Source organism: Vicugna pacos, chromosome 11 (genome assembly GCF_048564905.1).
Source record: "Vicugna pacos chromosome 11, VicPac4, whole genome shotgun sequence".
Lineage (NCBI taxonomy): Eukaryota > Metazoa > Chordata > Mammalia > Artiodactyla > Camelidae > Vicugna > Vicugna pacos.
The window spans coordinates 101,233,824-101,254,220 of NC_132997.1; the positions used below are offsets into that span (position 1 = coordinate 101,233,824).

The 20,397-nt window shown below is 61.3% G+C and overlaps 1 protein-coding gene across 7 annotated transcripts in view; it reads right to left on the reverse strand.

Moving 5' to 3' along the window:
- The window catches only part of STK32C (serine/threonine kinase 32C), an 85,585-nt gene that overhangs the window by 3,843 nt on the left and 61,345 nt on the right, over positions 1-20,397 (reverse strand). For 5 of the 7 annotated variants that reach the window (XM_072972140.1, XM_072972139.1, XM_072972145.1 and 2 more), the window contains 8 exons: positions 7,141-7,292; positions 5,067-5,240; positions 4,139-4,176; positions 3,959-4,048; positions 3,499-3,602; positions 2,892-3,008; positions 1,581-1,706; positions 1,356-1,487 (listed from right to left, as the gene is read on the reverse strand). In XM_072972140.1, the coding sequence (XP_072828241.1) occupies positions 1,356-1,487; positions 1,581-1,706; positions 2,892-3,008; positions 3,499-3,602; positions 3,959-4,048; positions 4,139-4,176; positions 5,067-5,240; positions 7,141-7,292 (933 nt within the window). The remainder of the gene's footprint in view (positions 1-1,355; positions 1,488-1,580; positions 1,707-2,891; positions 3,009-3,498; positions 3,603-3,958; positions 4,049-4,138; positions 4,177-5,066; positions 5,241-7,140; positions 7,293-20,397) is intronic. The other 2 variants (XM_072972142.1, XM_072972143.1) reach the window with 2 other exon arrangements.

Genomic DNA, 20,397 nt, shown 5'->3' on the forward strand with positions numbered 1-20,397 from the left:
AGGTCCTAGACCGAAACGTGGGAGGAAAACTGTCAAACACTCAGAAGAACGCACAGGAGTGCACCTCTGTGATTTTAGGTTCGGCGGCGGTTTCTTAGAATTGACACCAGAAGCACGAATGGAGAGAGAAGGACAGACACACGGGACTCCATCGAAGCCAAGAACTTCTGCTGCAGGTGACGCCTTCCGGGAAGGAACAAGGGGCCACCAGAACAGAAGGAAACCGCTGCACATCGCCGAAGGCATTTATTTGCGCGCAGATCACGTAAACGAGTAACGCCTATCAGTCAACGATGAAAAAGACAAGCAAGGAACGTGCTTTCGGCTCTTTCACCTCAAGAACCGGGAAGCCGTCCCTCCCGGGAAAAAGCTGGACCCGCGGGAAACAGCTCCGCACCTGCAGTGCCGCTGCTGGACACCAGGGGTCGCCAGCAGCAAATGGCGGGAGGTGGGGAGCTGAGCCAACACACCTGCTCCCTGAGAAGTCGAGGTTTCCAGGGGGAGACCCCAACCCCGGCCCCTCAGCGCAGTGAGGAGGGGCTGACGCACGTCTCTGCCTAGGACCGGTGCCTGGAGCAGCACAGGGCCCACCAGGTGTAGGAGACTGCAGCCCAGGGCGACCCTGAGGGCTCCGCCGGGTCCAGGGGCAGGGAGACTGCCAAGCACGCACAGTGTGACCCCCTGAGTTTGTGCAACTTGAAATGGAACCAGGCAGTGAGGATTAGATTAGATCACGACACACCTGATTCCACTCACACCAGCGCGCACGCAGGCCGAGCTACCATGAGGACAGAGCTGCCGCCAGGCCAGGCCGGGAGCCTGGCCGGAGAGGGACGTGAGACACAGAATGCAGGAACCAGGGCCCCCCCCAGTCCACACCTGCATCCCTGGCAGCGTTGTGAGCACCAGCCGTACCCCGGGAACAGGCTCAGGCTGGATCCCCTGCTCCGCGGGCACCGACCCACTCCAGAGAAGCAGGCGACACGGGGCAGGTTGGGGGTTGTGACAGGTTAAACTGTACCCCCCAAGGGGGTCCTAGCCCTGCACCCTGGAACGTGGGATGAAGTCCCTGCAGCTGCCACCAGTCCAATGAAGGGCAGGTCATCCTGACTAGGGGTCCTGCCCAGTGTGACTGCTGTGCTTGTGGGAAGACCAGGCAGACACATAACGCATGCGCACACACGCACGCAGGAAGACGGCCCGTGACCACGGAGGCAGAGCCTGGCCCGATGGCCACAACAGAGCTGGGCGAGGCAGGAGGGCCCTCCCCAGGCTGCCCCGGCCACGTCCCCCCGACATGGAGGAGGGAGCGTGAGGCAGGGGCCGGCAGACGCTTGCAGCCGGCCTGCACTCACCGACTGGGAGCTGTCTCTGCTGCTGTCTCGCGACCTGTTCTTGGCCAGGCGCTTCTTCTTCTTGTGCAGGGGCCTCGACTCCAGGATCATCTCCTCCAGCTCGAAGGTGGGGTCGCAGTGCAGGCGGCCTTTCTGTGGAGGGCGGGGCGCTGAGCCCGGCCTGGGCCTGCCCGCCTGCCCTGTCCGCCCCGTCTGCCCCACCCGCCCGCCCGGCTGCAGGCTTACGTTGGGCACGAAGCCAGGTTCCACCTTCTTTTCGCTGAGCTCGGCCCACAGCACGCCGGCCAGCGCCGGGGCCGCCTGCACATCCCGCAGGCTGGACACGCGATGCTTGGGGTCCACAGTGAGCAGCTGGAACAAAGCTCCCGTCAGCTGGTGCCCAGGCCCAGTCCTGCCGGCACTCGGCCCAGTGTGGTTCCCCCCGGACCCGCCAGCAGCCGGCAGCCGCAGCCTGGCTAACTGCTCCCCTGAACTGGCTCAGAGCAGAGACAGGACAGGATCAACGTCACAGCCCCAGGACCTGCACGCCTGGCCAGCGTCACAGCGGCTGGGTCGCCCCACACTCCCAGACCAGGGATGCCGTCCGAGGCTTCCCGGCTTGGCAGGCGTGCAGCTCATCCCCCTGCCCCACCTGGGTCTCTGGGAGCCGAGGTCCCACCTTATGAGCCACCAGGGCAGCTGTGGACGCAGCTGCGTGGAGTGAGAGCTGCATTAAGGCCCATTTCAGGGGTGGGGGGGCCATACTGGCTTGGCTACAGCTCCAGGGCCAAAGGTCTACAGCCCAGGGCCAGGAGACGGGAGCTGGGAGTGGGCCGGCCACGTGCGCCCGGCCCGCCCTCCCACACCCGTCCTGACCCGGCCTCAATGCACCGGTGTGTCCGAGGTGCGGCTGTACGAGTGGAGAGCTTCGCAGGCCAGCCAAGGAGCAGCCTCCAGCCCAGCCTGGGACACCAGCGGGAGGCACTCGGACCACGACACCACAGCCCCAGGTCCCTGCCAGGCTGAGGTGCCCTGGGCTACTGCAGATGCGTGTTCAGGACCTGGGGTGTGCAGGGGGTTCTGGGATCCTCTCTGCTTGCTCCCAGTGGGTGGGCTGGCCAGGCCGCTGGCAACGGGCAGTGGCTTCCTACTTCCAACAACAGGAGAGGGGCAGAGGACGCTACAGCAGAGTGGGCCCAGCCCCCGCCCCCCCCCACCAGCACACACGATGTGGCCACCTGCCCCAGGGTTAACTCTCCGCACCTGAGTTTGCGCAACTTGAAATGGAACCAGGCTGTGAGGATTAGATTAGATCACAACACACCTGATTCCACTCACGCCAGCGCGCACGCAGGCCGAGCTACCATGAGGACAGAGCTGCCGCCAGGCCAGGCCGGGAGCCTGGCCGGAGAGGGACGCGAGACACAGAATGCAGGAACCAGGGGCCCCCCCAAGACCAGGGTCTCCACGCGGCCCGCCCTCAGGACAGGATGCGCGGTCCAGCCCCCGTGACCGGCCGGCACTGCACTCCAGGTGGGGAGGCGGGAGGGAGCTCACCTTCCGCAGCAGGGCCACCATCTCCTTGGACCAGGTGGGGACATACTGGACACTCACAGTGCTGAACAGCTGCACCAGGGAGTCCACGGCGTTGCTCGAGTGGATGTCGTAGGGCCTCTGGGGCAGGGCAGGCAATGCTGCCCTGGGTGCCTCCCCAGGGCCCCAGCCCTACGCTCCCCACACCCAGGCAGGCACAGGGAAGAGCTGCGAAGGCAAAGCCTGCGCCGCAGCCAGAAAAACGGCCAGAAACGACCGGAGAGGCCGCCGGTCAGCTGGGAAGGGAGCCCAGCACCCCAGAGGTCTGGGCCCAGTGGGTCTGCTAGAGGGCAGAGGGGTGACCTTCCTCAGGGCAGCGGCCAGGGCCTCAGAGGCCCCCACAAGGGGTGGGACAGCAGCTGGAGCCCAGGCAAGGCCACTCCAGGGACCCGCTCGCACAGGAACCTCCCAGGAAGCCCGAGGGGGCAGCCCTGCTGGACAGTCCTCCGCCCGGCCCCGCTCTGGCACATCCTCACTGACTGCGCAGATACCCCTGAGCACCCGGGGGCGGGAGCTGCCTCATCCCCCCGGCACAGGGGCCGCACCCAGCTGGGGCCTGGGGGCCGCATACCCATCCACGTAGCAGCTCGTAGGCCATCACGCCCACCGACCACCAGTCCACCTCGAAGGAGTAGCCGGTACCACCGTTGACGAAAGACTGGAAGATCTCCGGAGCTTTCCAAAGGGGGAGGGAGCAGCTGAGCACCCCGACGGCAGGTCCAGGACCACAGGCCCAGCTGCCGCAGGCCCAGGGCTGGCCCCACCAGGCCAGGCCCGTGACCAGGCTGCCCCAGAGCCAGACTGGGAAGCCGCCCACGGCAGTCGGTTTGCCCCTCCCCCAACCGCCTGGTTCAGACCCAGGCCCCACAGCCTGCCGGGGGCGAGGGCCCTCTCGCTGTCCCACAAGTCACAGCCGCCACTGGACTCTTCCGTACGGCTCAAGCATGGCTGCTCCTAACGGCCCAACCCTGTACCTTTAGGGAAGCCGCCCGACCCCTCCAGCCACAGGGCAGCGCGGGCGGCGGGCTCACCCATGTAGGGCTTGGTCCCGGCCAGCGCGGTAGCCCTCTCGCCATCCTTTATGATGGTGGCAATGTTGAAGTCGGTCAGGTGCGCATGTCCTGTGAGGAAGGAGGACGCCGTGTCTGTCCCACGGCTTGGGAACACGTCCTGCGGGCAGGGCCTCGCGGCACGGGGGTCTGCGGCCCCACCTTGCTCGTCCAGGAGAATGTTGTCGGGCTTCACATCCCTGTAGGAAGAACAGGAAGCGGGGGGATGAGTCCAGACATTCCGCAGGGATGCGGGGTCCCTCGAGGGCCCCCCAGCAGAGCCCGGGGAGGGGGCTGGGGCCTAACACCCCCACCCCGCCCCACAGCCCCGGCAGAGCTGGGCGACACCAGCCACCGTAACTGTTGGGGAGCTGCCTCCAGCCTACCTCCTAAGGCCGGACAGTGGGGAGAACACCCAGCACTGGACGCTGAAGGGTGCCAGAGGCCCCAGAGGACAGCAGTCCCCCACCCGGGGTCCCCAGGCCGGCCCCTCTCCCAGAGCCCCGGCTGCACAGAGCTGTTGCTTTGGGGTCTGAGGCTTCATCAACCGGCCTCCAGCCTCGCCTTACTCCCTCATGCTCCGTAAAGTCCGGTGCCTGAATCAGGACCAGAGAGCGGAGTCCCCAAGGCAGATGCAGAAATTACGTCTATTTCACTTTATAATACTCCACGTGGGGTTTTTTTTCTGTTGTTCTGTGGAGGCAACCTTATCTTCCTAATTTCATCTGCCTTCCGGTAATGTTACAATCAGTTTGAATTCACCAGGGACGTGGCAGTGGGCAAAAGGGCACCTGCCCAGCAGTGGCCAGGACCCTGCAGTGGACCTGACCAGGTGAAGGCCACCCCGATGAAGGCCAACCGTCTCCGTGCCGGCCTCAGCTGGGGCTGCTCAGACACGACCCAACCTCAGGTGGACGTCACCTGTGCAGCTGGGGGGCTGGCCTGGGAACCAGGCACCGATGGCCCAGGTGCCACACCTGGGGGCAGGTCCGCAGTCAGGCATGCGCAGGCAGGCCCCCCGTCAGGCGTGTGCGGGGAGGCCCCCCCGTCAAGTGTGCGCAGGCAGGCCCCCCATCAGGTGTGTGCACACCTGTGGATGATGTGCTGACTGCGCAGGTAGTCAAGGGCCAGCGCCATTTCACAGATGTACAGCCTCACGGTGTCCTCGGAGAACTGGACGTTCTGCTGCAGGTGGTAACGCAGGTCTCCACCCAGGAGCAGGTCCACCACCATGAACATGTCCTCCTCGTCCTGGAAGGAGTACCTGTGGGCGCCGGGGGAGGGCCTGGCACGCGCACGGCAGGGGCCGGATGCACGGCTGCTGCCATGCCTGATAAGCGTCCTCCTCAAGGGCCCTGGCCCCAGTACCACCCCTCAATGGGCACCCCAGAGCGGGGTCCTGCCCAAGATGCTGACTCCACCTCTGCTCAGGGGCTGCCCGGAGCCAGGACCCTCGGGAAGGACAGAGGGGCTGGTCCCGGCGGGAGGCACTCGGCTGGGGCAGAGATACCGGTGAGGGGCCAATAGAGAGTGGAACACAGCACCATCTCTGGGCCATTTCCCTGCTGCTCTGGTTTCCTATTCTCTAAAAAAGGGGTTAAAAAATCTAACTTCGAGGGTCATTAAAGAAGAAATTGAGACAGTGAGGCAAAATGCTCAGGCAGTGCTGGGCAAGGGGCCAGCTTCTAACAGCCAGCAGCTGTGGTGATGGTGATGAGGTGATGGTGGTGATGGTGGTGGTGATGTTGAGGATGGTGACGGGGATGAACATGATAAAGAAGAAGAAAATAGTGATGAAGATGACGATGAAGATAGTGGCAGTAACAAAGCAATGCTTTAAGGGTCCCCTTCCACTTTGTCATTTATTCTGTGAGCTCTCAGAGGTAGCTCTTACTGTTAATCAGCAGGCTCTTCTGAGAATAAAGCTACAAATAACTCATTTTTCATGTGCTGTTCCTCTCCCTGACCACCAGAAGCCACCCTGTCGTCATTCTCAGGGGCCAGTGGCCTGGGGAGGGCGGTCAAGCTGGGGCCTGCAGTGGGGCATGCAGATAGGACCACAGAGCAGAGAAACTTGGATGCCAGGCTCCAGGACAGGCCAGGGTCCTCGAGAGAAGTGGGCAAGAGCAGGTGTCCTCCCACCCCTGGAAGCAAGACGGCAGCGGCCCCACTGCCTGGCCCTGGGACGGCGGGAGACGCCCCCTGGTGGGCCGGCCTCTGGGGGTGGGGATGCTGGCCACTGCGGGAGGGGGAGGGGAGGAGAACTAACTATGACTGCAGCCCGCAGCCCTGAGTCAGCCCTGCAGGGGCCTCTGCGGAGCCCATCCCCCGACTTCAGAGGAGGGGACTGAGGGAGGGAGGCTGGGGCACCGCCTGCAGCAGGGCAGGGAGATCTGGTCAGGAGCCTGTGCTCCTGATGACTAGGCCACACGGCGGCCCAGGGAGAGGCCGGGAGGGCCGAGGCCCCCACGGAGGGGAACCCTGGGTCTTCCTCCTTCGTGAGATGCCCCAGCACCAGCACTGCGGCCGAGTGTCGACCACAGATGGCAGCCTGCTCCCCGAAGGCCGCAAGCCAGCCCTGCCGCAGTGAGGTCACTCCATCCCACTGACCCACCTAGGGGCAGTCACTGCCTTCCGGGATCAAGAGCCTGCCCCACCCTGGCCGCTGGGTGCAGGGCCACGTTTAAAGGGTGCTTGGTGTGTGGACACCCCTATCTTTAGAGCCATTGTCCCAGGCCACTGGGTGCAACCACGGGGTCCAGCCCTGCCCCCAGCCCCTCTAACTGCCTGAGACCTGACAGCCATTAGGGCAGTAGGGACACCCCAGGATGCAAGGTGCACCCCGTGTGCAGAGGGCAGGCAGCGAGGAGCCCCGGGATGAGGGCCCTTTCCCCATGCCCCTTCCTCCCGGCCTGGGCAGCCCCAGGCTCCACCACGCCCCAGGGCCTTGGAGGCCTTGGTCAGCGACTTCTGCCTCCACCCAGGCTCCTGGGCAAGGCCACGCCCCAGGGCACTGGATGGTGAGCAGCTGGAGAGCCGAGAGGACCAGCTCAGGGGACCAGCCCAGGGGCAGGAGAGGAGGGAGCAGGGGGCGCCCTGCAGCAGGAGGGGCCGGCCTATCCTACTCCAGTCCCACAGCTCCGCGCCGCCCCGCACCAGCGCACCAGAGGTTCACCAGGAAGACGTGCTCGATCTCCTGCAGGATCTCCAGCTCCCGAAACACGTTGCGGACCTCGTCCCGCTCGATGCACTGCTGCTTGTTCATGTACTTCATGGCAAACATCTTCTCCGTGTCCCGCTTCTGCACGATGCACACCTAGGGGCCGCGGCGCGTCAGCACCGCCAATGGGATGGCACGGGGCTGGTGCAACACTCAACCGGCCGGTTTCACATCTGGGGCAGGACAAGTCTCCTGCACACAGGCACCTTCCAAAGGAGATGGGACCAGCCCGAGAGCCGGGGTGGGGGAGTTCCCACGCCCCTCCCCAGCCCAGACCTGGACGCCCCCTTCCCAGGGCTCCGGGCAGCTGGCTTGGAGGGTCGCTGGGGAGGGAACGAGAGGACCCCTGCAAGTCCGTGAACGAGAGCAGCTATTCTCACCCAGCACAGGCCATCGCCCCCACTGCAACAGGGCCGCTCCCAGTGACAGCCTCTCTGCACAGCTCATATCCCAGCCTCCGAGAGCAAACTGCGGCGTCGATTAGCAATGCTGACACTGTGAACACAGTGCTAATTGCCCGACAGAGGGATCAGGGCGAGGAGAGCAGCGAGAAAACAGAGCAAGGCTGAGGCTCAGGCTGGGGTCCCTCCTGGCCAAGGAGCAGCTGTCAAAACCGGGACAGAGGTCTCCAAAGGGAACCGGGTTAATGCACAAAATACTGGGCTGCAGAGCCAGGGCCGTGCCCTTCATCCCAGTGGAGAGACCCCTCCAGAATAGGTAACCCTGAGCTCTGAGTCCCCACCGTCTTCAGTCTCCAGATCTTCAAGGAGTGGGAGCTGGGGGCCCAGAGGAAGTGGAAGATTCTGGAACTGGAGGTGGGCAGAAGACTGTCCCAGGGCCTCACCCAAAGGCAGGTGGCCTGGAACTGACCAGACATCTCAGCAGGCGCCAAACCTGCTGGAGCCAACCCTTTGGTGAAACCCGGTCTGCCGTGCAGGGATGCACCTTAAAGATGAAGGTGGCTTTTCCAAAGTTGAAAAAACTATAGCAAACCTTCAGCAACCTTGACACCCAACTCTCACAGACACGGGCAAGCAGGTGCAACAAAACATCACACAGACACTGGAGCGACGTCTGTGAAGGCTGGTAGTGGCGTATGGCAATTTGTGAAACGCCAGGCGGAAAGGCCAGCCTGCATTATTTAGCGCAAACAGTGTAGAGATGAAAACCAACAGGGGCAGAAGCCAGACTCGGCCTCCGGCAAACAGAGCAGCTAAGCCGGGGTGGGGGGGGGTGGCACACCGAGCCCCCTCCCTCACCTGTTCCTGCAGCGTCATCGTGAGGGCATCTGGCGGCAGAGGCTGGAGGGTCACTCCAGCTCCAGGCCCACCCGCGGACTTCTGCACACCCCACGTCCCCCAGGACGGTGATCTTCGCAGCACAGCTGCGGTTTCCAGGTAACTCCTGCTCAGCCCCGTGCTGCCCATGGGCCGCATCCAGACCCCAAGGGGAAAAGCTCGCAGGGGACGCCCCTAGGCACAGGGAGGGCATCTCCCACACCTGAGCTGCACCCCTCCGAGCCACCCGGCCCACCCCTGGAACCCACCCGGGGAACAAATGCCACCTGGGGCCACACAGGCCACCAAGATGCCCGTGGGGCCCTGTGTAAAACTGCCCCGGCCTGGGCTGCCGTCCGGGAAGACCCCAGCCCCCCAGGGACACGGTGGGGTGGGAGCTGAGACCTGCATCGCTCAAGCCTCCAACGACACCCTCCCAGTCTCAACGCGGCGAATCGCGGCCCCTCCTCCTTCTCTGCGAGCACCAGCTGGCCGCAGCGCACGTGCAGAGGGGAGCCCTCGGGACAGCACGGGCTTCACTCAGCTGTGCCTTCCTGAGTCTCCAGTCGCCCAGCCCGGCCTGAGCACATCGCCCAGAAGAGCAGACCAACGCGGAGAAGACAGAGGCTCAGTGCTGGCGGTCAGTAACCGTGTCTGATGACGCAGTTACACCAGCCAAAGCCAAGTCACCTGCTTGCCACGCAGCTCTCCACACACCTTCTCGGGTCTCAGAGCCGGTGTCAGGGTTGGGTGGGGGCACCGGAGTTCCCCTTCCTGCCAGCCAGAGCACCAAAAGGCCAGGAAGCTGCTGGCAGGGCCCCAGAGGGACAGGGGGCCACCCACCGGGGCTCCTGGACAAGGTCACAGGAGAAGAACCCATTTCTGCCCACAGAGGCACACACTCAGTCCCCTGGGAGCTCTGAAGGCCAGGGCCTGCCCCGGAGCTGGCCACCCAAGCTCCCTGGTCATTCCGTCACGCGGCAGGCGAGAGCCACCCCAACCCCAGCTGTAGGGAAAGGCCCCGGAGCCCTTTTAAGAGCAAGACTCCAGCCTCCCCTCCCACCCTTGGCCGGGAGCTGGAAGGCCTGGCTGACAGGTGCTGCCTTCGCAGGCTGCCAACCTGGGCATGCAAATGGCCTATCAGACAGACATCAGTCAGAAACACAAGCAAAATTCTGCCGCTGTTGAGATGAAGGTCCCCAAGTCCCTGCCAGAGAGCCCTGATGCAGAAACCTGAAGTCCCAGAGGAATATCAGAGCCTGTTCTGACTGATGGCCAGCCCCAGGCCACAAAGACCCGGCCCCCGGCCACAGGGACCCTCCCCCGATCACAGGGACCCTCCCCTGATCACAGGGACCTGGCCCCGAATCACAGGGACCCAGCGCCGGCCAGAGCAATGCCACCCACTCGAGTAGACACTGCCCTTGGGGCGGATGGCCTAGAAAACAAAGATTCTGCGTTTTCTCCAAGTAACTTCCTGTGCTCCATGTTGTCTTATCAGGTCTTTGATTACTTAGAAAAGCTGTGCCTTCTCAATATTAAAAGAACTAAGCTTTTTCCCCTAAAATATGTGATTTCCTGTATTTGCCTTTAAAGTCTTTGTCACTTTGGTTCAATGGCTAAATACTGTTTCACGATGACCTGCAATCTTCCTTAACTGTGTTTCAACCTTTCGACATTTTTACAAATGTCCGAAAATCAAATTTGAAATAAAGTATTTTTTGACCCCGAACTAACTTTGGGATTTTCAGGAGGGCCCCTGGAGAATCTCAAAAGATTTGCAATTGTGCCTTTATATAAAAATAGAGAGATTAAACCAGTGAGGCTTATCTAACATCCTAAGTTACACAGAAAGCATTGCCAAATAAAAGCTGGTGATAAGCCTGCTCTAGCTTATACTGGTGTGGACACAGGCTACTTACAGGCCAGTGTTTCCAGAATTAGATAGGATGTCCAGAGATTCTTCAATGTCCTCACTGTTCGTGCAATGTCACAATTCCAATGATTACTGTAAACATCACGCGGCACAGAACCCAGCACCTTCGGTGTCAGTTGCGTCACTTCTGCAATGAACTCGTCAGATCTCTGACCGTGGCTATTTTCAGCCTTCGGTCATTTACAGACACTTACTGTTCTGCGCTGACACCTTCCCGGACACTTTTACAATCCACCATAGACAACAGGGCCTCCCCTTCAAAAAGCTCACGGAAAGGACTCTGACGAGGACCCTAGAGCACAGGCGTCTGGACGCTTTATAATCAGACCACTGGCCTCGATGAGACCTCCTACAACCCTGACGGGACCAAGGGTGGGTTCATCAAACTACTAACCCAAGATCGAGCAAAAGAAGGCCTAAATAAGCTCAGGAAGGTGGTCACCACTTTCACGACTTCTGTTTGGAGCACTGCTGCTTCCTTAATGTTTTGTTTTTCAGGCTTAAGAATTTCTTTTTGTCTCTTTCTCAGGCTGTTGATGGCTTACAGCAACCTGGCAAATCACACCTTCGTAAACAGAATCAAGACATTTATCTTTCCTCCCAACCTGATCCCTCCAAAACTTAGAAGCCTTTGTTAAAGACTATTTTCACAGGTACAGTTTTTACACAAGGCCAGGAAGAATACGTTCTCCTGGTAACGGGGCATGATTTATAACAGGGGTCATGTTACCAAGACTCCGACGGGAAGGTCACACTTTAAAATAACGCGATCAGGTGGCTCTAGGCATTTTCACCGTGAGAATCTTCGCTTCAGCTGGCTTCGTCGCACAACTAATCAGCCATAAGACAATTCTGCCGTACAAGATAAACTAGTGAAAATGCAGTAGAAGAGAGGCATGCAAAAGGACTTACTGAAACATGAAGATCAGTAACAAACATTTTTAAGCACTTCATTGTAAAAAATAAAAATAAAAAAACACCCAAATGTGTTTAAAACGTGTGCAGACTCATGATTACAGCTGTGCTGGGGCACATCTTAGAGAGAACACTGCTGCTTCCTCCCTCAGAGTCAGCCATCAAGGACTTAACGTCGACATAAAAAAATCTGCTCTGAGTCTCTCTGGATTTTCCTGGAAGTGAAACACATGCTGGACGCTGCTGCTTCCTGTCGCTGTACGGGACGTACGTGCCTGGTAGTAGGTGCCCGGGCGTCCCCGAAACGCTCCGTCCTGTGGCCAGTCCCTGTCCTGCTGCAAACCGTCTAAGCGGGGTCCCGGACCAAGCACCAGAATCCTGTCTGCATCACATTCTCCACCAACAAACATCAAAAAGGTCTCACTGCTTCCAAGAAAGTTACACTCATCAGGAGTCACGGAACCACTTCCTTCAGGGGAGCCGGAGGAGCCGAGCCTTCCGTTGCCCCCAGCCTCTAAAACTGCGCCAAACATTTGGGAAAGACGGTGTGAGACACTGTATCTGACTTAGCTGAAGAATCGATAATTAGTGCCAAGATGGCTGTGGGTTCGTTGCTGCCCCTTTTCCATTTGCGGTAGGTTGGGAAACTTCTGGTTTTGTTGGGTGGGAGGGGCGTCTGTGCTCAGAAAGGACCCGCCCACCGACATCACTGTCTAGTGTAGTTTGCAGTCTGGCTTCTGTGGCTTGGAAACTCAACTGTCAAACCGAACTGCCAAGCAGTCAGTTTATCTTTTATGGCCAATTAGATGTGCAGGGAAACTGTTCGGGACAAAGATGTTTACAGGTGAAAATACCAGATGCTCAAATCGGATTTGAGCAGAAACTAAGGCGGACTTTAGGGAGCAGTGCTTGCAAGGCCCCGTGAAGCTCAGCCTGGTGCCTGGCTTACAGGGTTAGGGACCTTAAAGGTGAGTAACGGGCACTTGTCGGCAGGCCCAGGGGCTCAGGATTATCTTAGGGACCTCGAGAGGGGAGGAATTCACCCAGATTCATGGGTACTGGAGGCACAGTCTGGTGACAAGCTGCTGGCTTGGCTTCTGAGCTTTGAGAGGCTTTTAAAAGTCGAACGTGGAATTCCTGGTAAGAGTTCCAGCAAAGCAGACTTAGAAGAGCCTTCGCGGCCAACCTGCTGCCGCTGCACTTACGTCCGTGATCAGGGCAAGTCTAACAAGACGAGACTTACTCTGCAAACAACTCAGCCTTCAGTTACCTTCAGTAGGAACGGGGGTGACTGCGGACAGAGTTCCCTTTCAATAAAAGCACAGCACACCCTGTGGGGGGTTGAGCTGCCACGGTCTCCCAGGGTCTCCCCCACCCTTCGGACCTGGCATCACCGAAAATGAAAACTGCTCTACAAGCCGAGGCTGGACTTCTCAGCATAAACGTCAGAGAAACCACAGCACATCAGGAGTGGCCGCCTCTGCTGCGGGGCTGGCGGGCGCCGCGGACATTCCAGCCGCGGGCCAGGGGCCGGTCAGAACGGCCAGGGCCCTCTTCCAGCATCGCAGGGCACACGGGCCCCCCCCCGCCTGGAAGTGTCCCCAGCTGCCCACTCTCAGGGCGCAGGCCCTGCAGGGAGAGACCCCTCATTAATCACTGATCGCTCAGGCCACACAGAGAACTCCCTCACTATGGTGGGGAGACCCCCCCCAAACGAGACTCGGCTGCTGAACTAAACTGACCTATTCTGAGGACTAAGAACTTGGCTGGCAGTGACGTGGAGCAGTTCACAGCTCTGCTCTGGACAGTGAGGCCGCTGCGAAGGTGCGTGGGAGGGTGGGGAGAAGACGGCTCCACCCCGAAGCCTGCCCTCGGGCCCATGACTGCTTGCAGCTGAAGACTCTCACGCAACAGCAGGGCCACAAGGCACCCTGACCTCCGTTTTCTCCCAGAAGCAAGGAGTCGCCCCGTAGGGGAAGTGTCTCCCCGCCACCAGGAGGAAACAGCATTCTCATCCTCATGGATGGGACGCCGAGGCCGAGAGACCTGCGCACGGCCACCTCGTTAAAGGAACTGTCGCCCTCGGCCTCGCACAGCCCTGCCCGCCGCGCTGCCGCGTCATCGGGTCTGGCCCCTCCCCCGGGTCTTCGTCTCCCACCAGGGCTCCCGTGTCCCAGGAAACACGTCAGACAGACGTGCAGGCCTTTCTCCTGCTCACCTGTCTCTCGTCGCTTTAATTGTCTGGAGACCCTGGGAGCCTGGGAGAGGAGAGATGAAGTCCCGCCTCACCCCAGCCTCCAGGAGGACCAGCCCTGGGGGCCTTCCAGGTCGGGCCGCAGCCTCTGGACGGGGGTGGACATGCTTCTGCTGTTCTGTGTCCCCCGGGCGCAGTGCTGGGGTGTCCCGGCCGCCCCAGGACACGGACACCCTCCCCAGGCCTTTGCGTTGGCCCGGCCGCGAGACACCCTGTGACCCCCAGGGCCCGTGACAAGTCTGCTGGCACCCGCTGGCACCCGCCCCTCCTCCCTTCCCTAGTGTCCCCGCCAGGCCCGTGCCCTCCGAAAGCTCCTTCAGCAACGACAGCCCCAGGCCAGGGGGCGGGCCGCACGGCCGCAGGCCGGCCTGAGAGCAGCCCTTGGAGGCGCGGCCGGCGGGCACACTCAGTGAGGAGTGGAGATGGTGCGGGGCTCCCCTCAGAGACAACGCAGCGGGTGCTCTCTGGTGGGGGCGGCTGACAAGGGCTTGCCCCCCAGCGGCCCAGCTGGAGATGCTCCCATTAGCAGGGGTGTAAAGCGCTGGGGCTTGGGGCCTCCCTGTGCAGACGGACCTCGCGCCGCAGCTCCCACGGGGCAGCAGGGACCGGGAAGCGGAAGCCCCCGGCCTCCACGAGGCAGCCGCGGGCTGACGCAGGGCCCCGTGAAACCATCAAACCATTTCCTCCGTTGGAATCCGGCTCGGCTTCTGAGCCGCTTCCTCCCACAACCTTAAGATAAACGAAGAGGAGATGGAACTAGATCTCAGGAACAACCCCTGCAGCCCCGGGGCCTCCGTGTGACACACCCCAGGCCGCAGGGGGACTGGTGGGGGCGAGGGCCATTTCAGTTGAATGTTGTTCACATGTTCTGCAGATTTAGTGATCCACCCCAAGCTCCTGTTCTTTCCAAGTAATCTTTGTTTCCCAGAAAGCAAATGCCAGCCTGCAGGCCCAAAAGCCTCTGACATCACAGTGGAACCACCTCCTGGTCCTGCCTGGGCTGCCCCTGGGCCCTCCAGGCACGGCTGATCCCCCAGCACAGCGGACGCCCCTCCCTTCTACACAAAGGACACCCCTGGGCACTGCAGACCCCCCCCAGGGCACAGCGGACGCCAGGGGAGCAGCCACGCGGTGACCCCGCAGGCCCAGCACAAGGAAGCCCACACACCCGAGAGGCACGGCGTTGGCTACAGGCTGCGTTTAGCCCCCCTGGGGGTTCTCACGCAGCCCTCCACCCACGACAGCCCAGCGCCCTCGCCTGGGGTGCACACACCGTGGGAGCACATGGCGCCCCCAGGACATTCGAGGGTGTTAATCACCGCCATCTTCCTGGGCTGTCAGTTGCGCTCAGATTTAGCGACACAGTGGGGATGCGTCACTTTAATATTATAAAAACATAAGACGTTTACAGCACAGAACACAAGATTCCCATGAATCAGAGAAGACATGAGCCGCATAGGAACCCTGGTCTGACGTAGGCCGTTCCAGGCTGTCCTGACTGCGGCCCCAGGGCACCGTCTGCAAACCTCCGGCAGAGACTTCACCCCCTCTGCCCGGCCAGAGAGGAGGGTCCTGCCCGCATCACCCTGGCCGCTAAGGGACCACGATGAGTCCCCCGCTCCAGGTTTCAGACCCCAGCTCCGAGGCCTGGCCGTGCAGCCAGAGTGCCAGGAAGGGTGGGGGGCAGGTGGACAGGGGATGGAAAGACCCTGAACACCTGTCTCAGCCCAGGACTTGCCGCCCAGAAGGGAGGTGCTCAGGAGAGCCCAGTTCCTGGGCAGCCCGGAGCTGGAAGGGCAGCCCCAGGCCATACCAGTCTCGGCAGGGGTGCAGCAGCCCCTCTGAGGCCATGAGGGGGCAGAAGGAGCCCCGCCCGCACACCCTTCCTGTGGGCGTCTGGCCGCAGCGGCATCGGGACCCACGTCTAGACCCCGTGGGGCAGGGAGCGCGGGGGTCAGTCTCCCCGGGACGGGCGGGCAGCCCGAGGGTCAGACGGGCGCAGGAAGACAGAGGCGGCCGACCTCTGCTCGCCTGAGGCCGCTCCCCGCCTGGCGGAGGACAAGCCCCCAGTCCTGGCCGCCCCCCGCATGCCTGCCTCCTCCCTCACCGGCTGTGTTTTAAGTCCGGTGTCTTCAGCTCGAGTGTCATAGTCATTTGTTGACCTGCTCATGTCTCCAACGGATCAGCCCCAGAGCTGGGGGTCTGTCTTGTTGCCAGATGTCTCCCCAGCGCCCAGGGCAGGCCTGGTACAGGGTAACGCATATTTCAGTAAATACGGGACGCAGAAGGCCTCGTGCCATCCAGAGGAACCTCCCCTCCAGGCCGGGGGAAATGGTTTGGCCAGACCCCTTCCTCCAGAGGCCCAGGCAGACGCTCAGCGAGCCACGCGGGACCCCTTGCCCACAGGCAGCCCCTGGCCAGAAACCCTGCGTGCAGGCACCGGCCTGGGTGGCAACACGTGTTTCCTCACCTAACCCCACAGCACCCCTGGGGGCAGGCCTTCTACTGCCCCCACCTTGCAAATGAGGGGCAGAACCACAGTGCAGTGGGTCCCCCCGCAGCGTCCACCCCAGATTCGTGGCCAAAACTGGGAAGAAAGATGTAAGACCAGCTCTGCTTGCAGATGAGTTGGGTCTGTTTCCAGATTCGACGGAATCAAAATAGGCAACGGAGAAACTGCTATAATCAGAGAAAAGTCGGTCGAACGGCAGGCGGTGAGATCAGCCTAGAAACGCCGACGGCCTCCAGACGCGCCAACAAAACCCAGTCTGAAGGTTTAATGGGAGAGAACGCTTCCATAAAAGCAAAACAGATAAAACATGTCAGCAAAAGCCACGTCAGGGAAACCTCCGGGAGGACGGCAGCGACGCGAGCAGCCGGGGCAGCCGGGCGTGGCGGGCCGGGGCTCAGCTCTGTCACCTGCGGACCCTCCGAAGTCGCCTCACCACCTCAACACGGCGCCAGCGAAAACCCCGCCAGGGTTCTGTTCTGCTCTGACCTGGAGCTGACAAGTCAGCAGTACGAGTCACAGGAGAAGACAATCAGGCAAAAACAGCCACGAAAAAATCTAAAAGGAGAGCAGGCAGGACGCGAGCCCCACCAGGCACGCGGGCGTGTGACATAAGCCCCCGACAGAGCGCGGTCCTAGGGCAGGACAGACGCCGGGCCGACGGCCCGAAGACGAAACCCAGAAACACACCCGACTGCGTGAGGAGACTTAGTACACGACAAAGGCGGCCCCTCAAATTTATGGGGAAAATAGACGTTTCATTTAATAAGCAGTGTTGGCAAGACTGAACAGCTACATAAAAAATAAAACATACGATTCATTCGTGACACTACAAGCCCGGATAGATTCCAAATGCATCGCCGTGTTCACACGGACGCGGAAACACAAACATGATGAAGCAAGCAGGACGGGGTCCTCCGCACTGGGGGGGGAGGCATTCCTGGGGCCCCAAATCTAAAAGCAACAAGGAAAGAGACTGACAAACACGACTGTGTAAAAGCAAAAATGTTTTACAGGGGGAACAAAAACACAAATAATAAACAGCAAAAAAACATTTACAACTTGCTGAGAAATAAAAGGTCAATATCACTAGCACACAATGAGGCTTTAAAAATTATGAAGACATCAGCCCAACAGAAAAATGGGCAAAGGACGTGCAAACAGCCTTCTAACATGTAAAAAACATGCTCAGCCTCGCTTACCATAAAGGGAGTGCGAGGGAAGGCTACCGGAGATGCCGTTTCTCGCCTGTGGGGCTGGCAGGCACCCAGTCCGGGCAGGCGCCCGGGGGCGCGCGAGCCCACAGATGGCATCACACACGTGTCTGTCCTCCAACCGCGCGGCCCGTTCTAGGAGCCGACCCAAGGATACGCCAGCCCCTGCGTGAGGCAGGACAACCGCGGTCGGCCCACGACGGCCGAGCTGGGAAGCGGCCTCACGCTCAGCAGGGACGCGAGTGGTCTCAGAACCATGGGCCCCTGACGTGTCCACGTCCCAGCCCCTGGAACGTGTCACCTCATGTGGCAAAAGGGGCCCTGCAGCCGGGGCTGCGTGGAGGACGCTGGGACGCAGGGATTATTCTGGGTGGCCCAGCTGGGCTGGGGAAGTCGCAGGGTCTTTGGAGGAAACAGAAGGAGGCAGGAGGGTCAGAGTCAGGGAGGAGGGGACAAAGGAGCAGAGGTTGGAGGGAGGCGTGGCCAGAAGCCAGGACATGGCGTCCATGGAAGCCAGAAAAGGCGGGTTCTCCCGAGGCTCCAGGAGGACCCGCCCTGCCGCACCGCACCCCCGGCCCAGGGCTGACCTATCTTAGGACCTCTGACTCCACGACTGACACACCTGCTGCCGCTGCCACGGGGCTCAGGCACGTCTGCCCCGCGGCTGCACAGGCAGAGGCTGGGACTGGCTTCTGCGGGTAGAGCGTGCTCCCCAGAAACCCGTCAAGTCTATAGCACAGCACGAGGCAGCGTGCGGGGCAGGCCGGCCGCCGCGCACGCAAGCAGCAGGTCGCATGAACACATCGGAAAGAAGATGACAGACACATAGACCGACCTCTGTCACAGGGACGCTTTCAGGAGGGCGGCGGGGACGGGGCCGAAGGAGCAGCAGTCGAGGGCGGACTCCCGAACGTGCCTCATCTGACCGACCCTAGTGCGGCACCACGCGAGGATCTGACGTGATCGTTACATTCAACGTAGAAGGCAGTCTCTAAAAACTGGGAGCAAGGTAAAACCCGCAGTGGACCGCAGGAGGCTACGCCCAGAGGAACTACTTTAAGTGACTTTAGACACCTTCAGAGGATGTTCCACGGGCATCTCGGAGCCCCGCCCACCGGAGCCCCGCAGGGCGGCCAGTCCAGGAGCAGCCCCGCTGTGCTAGCTCTGTGTCGGCCCCCCGTCACCGTAAGGACCAGGGTCCCACGGAGAGACTGAGGCTTCATTTCCTGGAGGACAGAGCACTGTCGCCCCGGCAGGCGAGGATGCCGTCCAGGACCGCAGGCCCGTGGGCGGGACTCAGGAGCCAGCAGTGGGGCCCGTCGAGTGCCAGTAGAGCACCGTGACTGCAGGGGACCCGACCCCAGTGGAGGGGTCGCAGCGAAACCGCTCTGCAGTCTTCAGAGGACCTGGAGCCAACCCTGTCCTGTGGAAACTGGACAGGAGAGGGGAAGTGGCACCTCCTGTCTAGATGAGCTCCGCCCCAAATGGGTTCTGTCGTAATCGGCAGAGAAAGTTTTCTTTTTTAATCATTTCAGCTGATCAGGGATGAACAAGTGTCGGGGTGAGGACCCCCCCGGCACACCAGCTCTGTGGAAGTGAGGGCGGCGACAGTCACCAGTGGCCGCCAGCCTCGGGAGGGTGACCCAGACACGGAGCCCCCAGGACGGAGCTCCTGCCGCCAAGCCCAACGGGGTGGGAGCCGGCCGGGCGAGATCACGGCCAGCTCACACAGCAGCCCGGGTGGGGGTCAAAGCCACGGGCGGAGCTCAGGACCCAGAGGACCTGGACCCTCAGCAAAGCAGCTATGAGGAATCAGAGGCAGGGGGGCCTAGGAGGGGCTCCGGCCAACACTGTTCGTTCAATCAAGTAATGATAAATGATCACAAAACGTCCACGGGGCCATCGGGAGGTGTCACATCGGGGACTGTTAAGTATTTGGGTGTGAAAAGTACTGTGGCTATGTGCGAGGAAAGAGCCCTTGTCTCTCGGGAGTGCGCACTGAAACATTTAGGGGGAAAAATCGCCCGGCACGTGGGCGGGAGGGTGACCAGAGCAGCTCCGACCCAGGACAGGTGACTCTGGGAGATGGAGCGCGGGTCAGTGTTCTCCTTCCATTTGCGTGTATGTCTGATCAAAATTAAAGGTTAAAAAAAAAAGATGTGAAGCCTGGGGATGGAGTGTGGAACGGGCTTGGGGGGCTCAGTCGGTGGTACAGGGCGGACCCCGGGCCAGCTCCACGTGGCGGCAGAGCCCAGGGAAGGGACGCGGTGCATGGCCCAGCACTGGTGCACGGCGCGGCCTGGACCGCGGGCCCCTGTGATCCTGGGGAGGCGTGCAAAGTCACCAGGCTCCCCCAAGGGCAAATATGATGGGCAGCCAGACCCCCCAGTGGGGACGGGCCACTGGGGCTCTGCTACAAATGGAGCTGAGGCCCAGGTGAGCAGCCTGGAGCAAGGGTACCACCACCCCCACCTTCTAGGGAGCCGCCTCCCCCAGGCGTGGTCTGGCCAAGGAGCTTCCTCCACACTCGGGACACACCAGGGGGCCATCGGCTCACCCTCGTCCGTCCACCCACTAGGTCTACCCAAGCCGTTCGGCTCAAGAACAGGTACCTTCTGGCCTTGGCTCCCGGGCAGCCGGGTCAAGGTGCCGACCCTCATCCGCCATCTGGACGAGAATGGGAAGTGGACGTGGACGTCCTCCTCCTGGGATCAGTCACGTGGGAAACGGCCAGTTTAAGGCACAGAAGCGAAGCTCGGGTGACCAGAGGGGCCGGAAGTGCACCCAGCACTGGGCCACCTGGAAGCGGGTGACAAGTGGTCTCAGATGCTGCCCCGAGGGGAGGCTGCCAAACACAGATGCAGGTGGTGATGACCAGGAGAGGAGAGTGCTGGACACCTGCGGGTCCCGTCCCAGCTTCGGCCTCAGCGAGGGGGCCGGGAGCAGACCACTCCCGACGTGGTGTCAGCTCCCGTGGTGGCGAGAGGGAGGAGGCGGTACCGCCCACCCTGTGGCCCCTGCCTCCCCGGCCACCCCCTCCAGCTGGGCCCAGACCTCCTGATTGTGACTCTCTTGCAGGCCGGGCCCCTCTGCTTC